Source organism: Saprolegnia diclina, assembly GCF_000281045.1.
Source record: "Saprolegnia diclina VS20 unplaced genomic scaffold supercont1.24, whole genome shotgun sequence".
NCBI lineage: Eukaryota > Oomycota > Saprolegniomycetes > Saprolegniales > Saprolegniaceae > Saprolegnia > Saprolegnia diclina.
The window spans coordinates 369,046-376,438 of NW_008246091.1; the positions used below are offsets into that span (position 1 = coordinate 369,046).

Genomic DNA, 7,393 nt, shown 5'->3' on the forward strand with positions numbered 1-7,393 from the left:
TGAGTATACAAATATGCGATTGTTGAGTTGAGATGAAACATCAATGTTGCTGGAGCGCGTTTACACTGATGGCCAAATGCGAGTCGAAAGCGGGTGACAGATTTGCCCGTTTCGACTATAGAGCTGCAACTGTGGATCATTCGACAAATGGACAAAGTTGTCGCCCGCCGTTAGCGCTATCTCGTGATAAAAGGGTGGTACTCGGCAACCGTTGGCAACATCGTGTCCACTTCAAGAACAGCAAAAAAGTTGCCAAGCGACGACAAAAATCTCAGTATCAAAAGCAAGCGCATCCGACATGGATCATTTTTCATTTTCTTCCATGGCGACTCCATCCACGTCCCGTGCTGCGTACGACGTTCTCACGCTCCCGAGTCTCGCGACCATCATCTTCGCCTATCAAGGCACTGGCGTCTCCACGTCACTCGCGCTGGCATTCCAGAAGCACAAGACAGTGCTTCGGCAACTCTTCTCACGGCCCACGAACGTACATGTGGAGATCTTCCGCGGCTACGTCCTGTGCAAGCTTATTGCTGCCAAGGAGGTCCAGTTGGCCCTCGAGCTACTGGCCGCGTTTCCGGAGCGCGACATGCTCGCACTGCCACCAACCAACAAAAAGTACGTCTACACAATCGACAACGCCGTGCGCCTGCAAAGCGTTCCGCTGCTGACAAAGCTGCTTGAGCGGGACTTTGGCAAAAGCTCGAAAGCCGCGATGGACGCGGCGGCGACGGACGGCAACTTGGTCATGGTGCAGCTGTTGCACGAGTACCGCGACGACGGCTGCACGTACAACGCGTTTGCAGCCGCCAAACAAAATGAGGATAGCCACCTCTTGGCATTTCTTCGACAGGCACGTCCTCGCGATGAGCGAGTTCCCGGCCCTGTCAAGTTTGAACCCAGCGACGTCGCCTTGGGAGCAGCCATAGTGTGCACAATTCAATAAATAAAAGTACTCTGACGTATCCCTTTTGTTCATCGATGGACCCAAACGTAGTACTAGTTTGCACGCCCTTCGTACTGCCAGGATTTGAAATCTCAATGGTAGAACCTTTACGTGCGGGGGTTACAAGGTAGTACCAGGACATGGTACACGGCATGCTCGTGTGCACTTATCTCTTGCTTGATCCACCTCATACACTTGAGTAACTCCGTGGAACCTTTGAGGTGGCTCCTTGTGGTTTGGAAACAGCATGCAACGTATGACAAGCGTTTGATTGGTTGAATAAATCTCGATTATTGACCAATCATTTCAATGCTACTGTGTGGCAACACGGAGCGGGTGCCAGAATTGCGCCGCCAACGCGTCCAAAAATGAAATCGCTCAAACTCGGTTCCATGATAGACAACAGCTTGGAGACCTCAAGACACGACGTCGCGTCAGTGGGCGAGGCGTACAGCACGAGCAATGTCCTTCCTTACTAAATGTGGCGCACGCCATTTGTAGCCACAAATGACCACATCTTTAAGGAGAAACTAACCAGATTCAACCAGTCGCTCTCTATTGTTGATAAGGAGTTTCTCCAATATCCGGAGGCAAGACAGGCAGCTGCGTCGGTGCAAAAGATATCTCGACCGGCCATGGCCCGCGCCCCGGCCGACCGCTGCCATGCGGGGTACCTCGTGCTCTTCCTCATGGGCGTCGCCGCCCTTCTGCCGTGGAACGTCTTCATCACGGCGGACGGCTACTTTGGCCAGCGCCTCGCCGGTACGCCGGTCGCGACCTCGTTCTTGACCTACTTCTCGATGGCTTTCAACCTCACCGCCCTCGGCGTGCTCACGCTCAACACCGTGTGCTTCCGGAGTTACCTTCCGCGGCCGTCGGTCAAGATCACGGTTGCGCTGGTGGGCATTGCGCTCGTCGTCTTCCTCTCGACGGTCCTCGTCAAGACACCGTCCATCCAAGGTACTCTTCGCTTTCGCTTGTATCTTGAGATTGCAATGTAGGGATGGTCTTCTTCAACATGACGATGACGAGCATCGTTGTCGCGTCCATTTGCGCCGCGTACCTCCAGGAAGGCCTCTTTGAGCTCACGGCCACGTTCCCGGAACGCTACACTCAGGCCATCATGACGGGGCAGAGCCTCGCGGGCTTCCTCGTCTCGCTCAGCGCCTTTTGCATCGCGTACCTCCACCTCAACCCTACGACATTTCAAATGGCGTGGTATGTCGGCGACGACGCCACCGAGAGCGCGTTCTCGTACTTTCTCACAGCCTTTGTGACGATCGCGCTGGCCATGCTCGCGTTTGCCGCCTTCCTCAAGTCGCCTGTCGCCCGCTTCTACATGGCGCCGCCCTCCAACGGCGTCGTCGCGTCCCTAGAGAGCCTCTTGGAAGACGCGCCCAAAGGCAAGGTGACCCTCAACCCGGCCAAAGTGCTCTGGCGCGTCCGGTCGTACGCCATCTCGGTCGTCCTCGCCTTCTTCCTCTCGCTCGCCGTATTTCCCGTGCTCACGTCGGCGGTCGTGTCGTCGAGCAGCAACAAGACGTTTCGAGCGCTCTTCACGCCGCTCACCTTTGTCCTCTTCAACGCCGGCGACCTATTCGGCCGCATTGTTGCTGGCGTCGGCCCGCACCTGCTCTCGGGGCGCGGCCTCGTCCTCTTGTCGCTTCTTCGCCTCGGGTTTTTGCCGCTTTTGGGCCTGTGCCGCCTACAGGCAACAACGCCGACGCACGTTGTCTTGGACCACGACGCGTACCCGCTGGTGCTCATCTTCCTGTGCGCGTTCTCGAACGGCCTCGTCGTGAGCTTGGCCATGATGCAGAGCGCGCACAGCGTCGCGCCCCACCAACGCGCGCTCACGGGCGCCCTCATGTTCTTTTGCCTCACGTTTGGCCTCACGCTCGGCGCCTTAGCATCCTTCTTGACCCATGCCTGGCTCGTACCGAGCTCATAGACAGCCTCAGACCTAGAAGCTCGTGTGTATACTTGTCAATCAAGAATCATATTCTGCCCTGCAGAACCTTATTCGTACCGGTACTACCAAGAACTGCGACTTGGACGCCAAGGAGCCGACTACACCTGCACCACAATTCTCGCCTAAGAGCCCGAACTGCTCGATTTTCTTTGGCATCTTTTTAGCTCCATAGGAGTCGCCGCGGAGTATTTACGTCGAGCGCTATCTCTGTCCGCCTCGATATGTCCCTCAATTGAGGACACGATGCAGAACGGCCGACCAAGTAGTCATGGCCTTGGTCCGACGGTATTACTACGTAGTATCTGGTTTTCAATGATCCAGTCTAATACAATAGACGACGGTTCACTTCAACAACAAGCAACTGCCTGCAAGATCGACGGCGTACTAGTAGATAAGAGAGTTGACACGCTTGGGGATAGGTTAGGGGTAGATTACCTGTCGATGGCAACTTGGCGCATGCAATGTAAGTGTGTGTTTACACGTTAGTGGCGTTGGACTAGACAGCTATGCATTCTCGACGGGTGTTTGCACGGTCAGAAGTTTAGCAAAATGGACTATAGAAACAAAGCCGAAAATGCCTCGACGTTTCCGACGGAAGTGTCTGGAGTGGCAAAATATATATCAAAGGCAGCGTTAACTTAGTGGAGCGGGTCTTGCTGATGCGACAATATTATAGACATACTGTCCTGCTGCTCTCAGAGCAAGGCGCGCTCGACAAGCTGCGTGAGCCGGCGCTGGGCAAAAGGTGTGAGGGCCCCGGCGTCCACGACGGGCGCCGAGAGGTGCGGCACTTCAGCCGCGAATGCGTTGGAGGTTTCCTTGACGATCGCCGTGAACCGATCGCGCGTCAAGCGTCCGTCGCGCAGCCGAGGGTACACGAGCTGCTTGACAAACTGCACGATGACGTCGCAGTACGGCAGCGTCTTGAGCGCGGCGGACGGTGACTTTTTATGCGACGAGGATGGCACCATGGGTGAGATCACCGGCAGCGCAATCATCGGCGGCGGCGGGCGGCGCACGACTGCCGACGCTGGCGCGACCGGCTTGGCCACCAGCTGCTTCCATTTGTCCAAGACGGTGCGCGCTGTCGCCTGGCATGGGCCCGCGTCCTTTGTGAGCTGGAGCACCAAGTGGCCGAGTCCGTCGCTCTAGTGCGTCGTTCAGTGGTCGTCCGTCGCAGAGTCGCATCGCTACCTGCTTGAGATGCTCCTTGGCTATGGGCAGCTTGGCCAGAAGCGTGAGGAGCCCGTCCATAACGTGCTGGTGCTGAGGTCGGCCCGGGCCATACGGCGACAGCCACGATTTCAGCAGCGGAAGCACCTGCCACTCGAGCACTTGGCGCTGCTGCGCGGGGTTGAGCGCTTCGAAGAACGACTTGACCTGCGGCAAGAGACGCAGTTTGGCCGCCGCGGGCACATTGTAGACGGCCGTCGACGCGTCTTTGGCCTCGGCCAGCTGCATCGCGTCACGCAGCGCTACAAACTCGGATCGAAACGACGCTTTGGGCGCCGACGCAGCCGCCGCGGCGGGCGGCGGCTCGCGCACGATGGGCATTGCGTGCGGCGTGAGCGTCATCATTTGACGCGCCCGCGCGCTCTCCGCCCACATAGCGTCCGTCTCACGCTTGCGCTTGAGCGCCGCGGTGGCGGGCGGCAGCGGAACTGGACGCGTCCGCTCGAGAATGCGCGCGGCCTCCTCCTGCATGCGACGCATCTCGGTCGACGCGACCGACCGCGGGTGGTACGCGGGCTCGGACGAGTAGTACTGCGACACTTCGCGCTCAAACGGCAATGGCACGCGCTGGCCCCGACGCACGCCGAGGCGGGTTTCCAGCGGCGTCCGTCGGCGCAGTGGTACCGATCGGCGGGTGCGACCGCTGCGCGACGCGCGCAACGACGCCAACGTCGTGGCCTCCCGGCGCGCCGACGACCGCCGGTGCTCGTGCTCGGGGCAAAACCAGCTCTGGGCCGGGACGCCTGGCAGTCCCAAGCACAACGTGTGGCACGCTACCTCGCAGTTGTCGGCGTCGCAGAGCAAGAGCGACTCTTCGCTGTCGCCGTTGCCGCAGAGCATGCAGGCAAACTCGTTGAGAAGATTGCGCGCGTGCGACAGGTCGGCGCTCGCATCGTCGCTGTGGACCTGCTTGGCGTGCTTGATGGGCGTCCGCTTCGTGATGACGCCATGGACGTTCTTTTGCACGATGCTCGTAAAGCGCGTCTTGCACATGGGGCAGAGGTTCGTGACCTTGGCCCACTTGAAGATGCACTCAAAGTGGAAGCAGTGCACGCATTTGAGGAGGTGGCCCTGCGTCTCGAGCGGCACCGCGTCCAAGCAGATCGAGCACTATCGATAGCACCGGGAGCCATGAGAAGCTTGTGCTTCACGTCATCTAGTAGCGTCCTGTACCATCTCGTCGTCGGCGGCGTCTTCATCGTCGTCGTCGAGGTCGGCGAGGTCGGCGGGCTTGGACATCGCATGACCCGGTGGCGCGGGCTTGGCCTCGTCGTCGTCGTTGCCGTACTCGTCGAGAAGACTGTCATCGTCGTCGTCATCGACCATGTACGAGAGGTCGATCGGCGCTGCGTGTGTGCCCATGCTGCTGCGACGGCGGAGGAAGATGCTGCGGCTGGTAGCACGGTCAAGATCCGGCAATCCAGCCTGTTCTTAAATTCGCCGAAATCAAAGGTGACTGGATTTCACTATCAAATTAAAAAAGACCAATTCGGCGCTTGTGATTGGTCCGAGCTCAACAGCAATCTCAAATGGCGACGACGAGCGTCGTGGTCCCGCGCCTGTACCGGTCCGCTTCTGCTCTGTCGCCTCGCCGTCGCCTCATCTGTACATGACCTAGCGCCCTCCTACGGCTGGCCAAGACGTTCCATGCCAATGAGATTGCCGACAAGTCCATCTACGCCGGCGTGCGCTCCGGTGGCCTCCTGCCCTACGACGGCGTCCAAGAAGACTGGAAGCGTGAGCAAGGCTTTCGCCTGCACCTTGACGTGCTCTCGCCCACGGACGTACAGGCGATGGCGTGGAAGGATGTTGTCGCAGCGATCCACCTCAAGTTTGCGACGCCATCGCGCCTCGCGGATGCCGAGCGCATCGACCGCGGCTTCTCGACGCTGCGGGCGCTCGGGGACCACAATGCACTCATTGAGCTCTGCGTTTCGAACGGCGCCTTCACGCCCAAGGTACGTCGCTCTGTCGAGTCGACGAGGTGCTGAGAGGGACTAGCGCCGGATGCCGACGATGCGCTTCAAGGTCGGCGACGTCGTCGACGTCCAGGGCCTCGGACGGGGCGTGATCTGCAACTGGTATTACCCGACGCTGAAATACATGGACAAGAAGACAATCAAGATCAAGTACACGGTGCTGCTGCACACGGACCGCACGAACGAAGAGTGCGCTTGCATGTCGATGGCGTCGACCAACAACTGGTGTGTAGGGATCGCTGGAAGATGTACCGCGTGACCCAGGAGCGTCTGCACATGGCCGAGATTCCCGAGGTATCGCTCGTATAGCTGCTCGTATCTGGATCGAATTGCGTAGCCCATTTCGAACCCGTCGCTGCTCTTCTACTTTGATGGGTTTGAGCACGGCCGGCACGTGCCGTCGCACGCGCTGGCGCTGCGCTTCCCGGACGACGTTGATGCTCATCCTGCTCCGGTGCTGCCCACCATCATGCAGCTCCAGAGCGCGGACGAGAGTCTACTGACGCAGTACCTTCGCAGCGCCGACACGACCATTGTCCGCTTCACCAAAGTGGCGCTCGAGTCGATTTGGCTCAACGAGGCCGGCGAGGTCGCCAAGGCCGCGCTCGACGACGCAATGGCCGTGTACGAAGGCGGCGCCGTCGACCAAGGCAAAGCCATTTTGCACGACCTCGTCGAGACGTATCCGGACTGGGCGCCGGCCCTCGAGAAGCTCGCGATGGCGACACTGGCTGACGGTACGCTCCTTGCCTCTACCCTTCGCAGATGTTGATATATACGTGGAATGCAGAGCATTTTGCCGAAGCCCAAAAGCTCTTTCAGCGCGTTTTGGATCTCAAGCCGTGTCACTTTCGCGCGCTCAGTGGCCTCGCGACGTGCGCCGTGCGGCAGCGCGACTGGACGCTCGCGCACGACACGGCAGCCAAGCTCATTCGGCTCGAGCCCGACTCGGTGATCGCGCGCAAGGTGCTCACCAAGGTCGACGAAGCCTTGTACCACTTGCTATAGACAGTGACCAGTCCGCCCTTTCTACATTTCCCCTTAGACGCGCTCTCGATTGAAATCATTTTCGTTTGATGTACGTTTGTGGTGGCCGTAGAAGAGCTACGCTGTCAAACACTGGCAGTGCCGAGGAGCCCTTGCCGTAGACTCCACCTGTTCGAGCTTCCTAGTCATAAATTTAGCTCTCCCGTTGCCTGGCCGGGCCTGGCCAACAGAACACGTTTGCACGCTACATTGCACCGCAACCGAGTGGCGGTGGAC

General features: G+C 59.0%; 4 protein-coding genes across 5 annotated transcripts; 3 read left to right on the forward strand and 1 right to left on the reverse strand.

Moving 5' to 3' along the window:
- Positions 1–322: 322 nt before the first annotated feature.
- On the forward strand, positions 323–929 carry SDRG_08103 (hypothetical protein; the record flags this gene model as incomplete). The annotated part of the gene is made up of 2 exons (XM_008613970.1): positions 323–798; positions 854–929. The coding sequence occupies 2 exons, from the start codon at positions 323–325 to the stop codon at positions 927–929; spliced, it is 552 nt and encodes a 183-aa protein (XP_008612192.1).
- A 602-nt stretch (positions 930–1,531) lies between these two features.
- Positions 1,532–2,974, forward strand: SDRG_08104 (hypothetical protein). The gene is made up of 2 exons (XM_008613971.1): positions 1,532–1,906; positions 1,948–2,974. Exons 1-2 carry the CDS (start codon positions 1,582–1,584, stop codon positions 2,895–2,897), a joined length of 1,275 nt encoding a protein of 424 aa, XP_008612193.1. The 5' UTR covers positions 1,532–1,581; the 3' UTR covers positions 2,898–2,974.
- Positions 2,975–3,472: 498 nt separating this feature from the next.
- On the reverse strand, positions 3,473–5,590 carry SDRG_08105. Of its 2 annotated transcripts, XM_008613972.1 has the most exons (3): positions 5,325–5,583; positions 4,113–5,261; positions 3,473–4,066 (listed from the first exon to the last, which is right to left on the reverse strand). In XM_008613972.1, the coding sequence occupies exons 1-3, from the start codon at positions 5,511–5,513 to the stop codon at positions 3,614–3,616; spliced, it is 1,791 nt and encodes a 596-aa protein (XP_008612194.1). In that variant the 5' UTR covers positions 5,514–5,583; the 3' UTR covers positions 3,473–3,613. The 2 variants fall into 2 exon arrangements, with proteins under 2 accessions (XP_008612194.1, XP_008612195.1); XM_008613973.1 differs by having other exon boundaries at positions 4,113–5,590.
- Positions 5,591–5,670: 80 nt separating this feature from the next.
- Positions 5,671–7,251, forward strand: SDRG_08106 (hypothetical protein). The gene is made up of 6 exons (XM_008613974.1): positions 5,671–5,718; positions 5,770–6,109; positions 6,153–6,319; positions 6,364–6,424; positions 6,468–6,867; positions 6,921–7,251. Exons 1-6 carry the CDS (start codon positions 5,681–5,683, stop codon positions 7,136–7,138), a joined length of 1,224 nt encoding a protein of 407 aa, XP_008612196.1. The 5' UTR covers positions 5,671–5,680; the 3' UTR covers positions 7,139–7,251.
- The last annotated feature ends 142 nt before the right edge of the window (positions 7,252–7,393 follow it).

Bases quoted from the DNA above. Each gene is read 5' to 3' on its own strand.
- SDRG_08104 (XM_008613971.1), top strand. From the start codon at position 1,582: ATGGCCCGCGCCCCGGCCGACCGCTGCCATGCGGGGTACCTCGTGCTC. The intron at 1,907-1,947 runs GTACTCTTCGCT...ATTGCAATGTAG, and splicing joins CAAGACACCGTCCATCCAAG to GGATGGTCTTCTTCAACATG.
- SDRG_08105 (XM_008613972.1), bottom strand. From the start codon at position 5,513: ATGGGCACACACGCAGCGCCGATCGACCTCTCGTACATGGTCGATGAC. The intron at 5,262-5,324 runs GTACAGGACGCT...TGCTATCGATAG, and splicing joins ACGCCGCCGACGACGAGATG to TGCTCGATCTGCTTGGACGC. The intron at 4,067-4,112 runs GTAGCGATGCGA...ACGACGCACTAG, and splicing joins CCAAGGAGCATCTCAAGCAG to AGCGACGGACTCGGCCACTT.
- SDRG_08106 (XM_008613974.1), top strand. From the start codon at position 5,681: ATGGCGACGACGAGCGTCGTGGTCCCGCGCCTGTACCG. The intron at 5,719-5,769 runs GTCCGCTTCTGC...TACATGACCTAG, and splicing joins GTGGTCCCGCGCCTGTACCG to CGCCCTCCTACGGCTGGCCA. The intron at 6,110-6,152 runs GTACGTCGCTCT...GAGAGGGACTAG, and splicing joins ACGGCGCCTTCACGCCCAAG to CGCCGGATGCCGACGATGCG.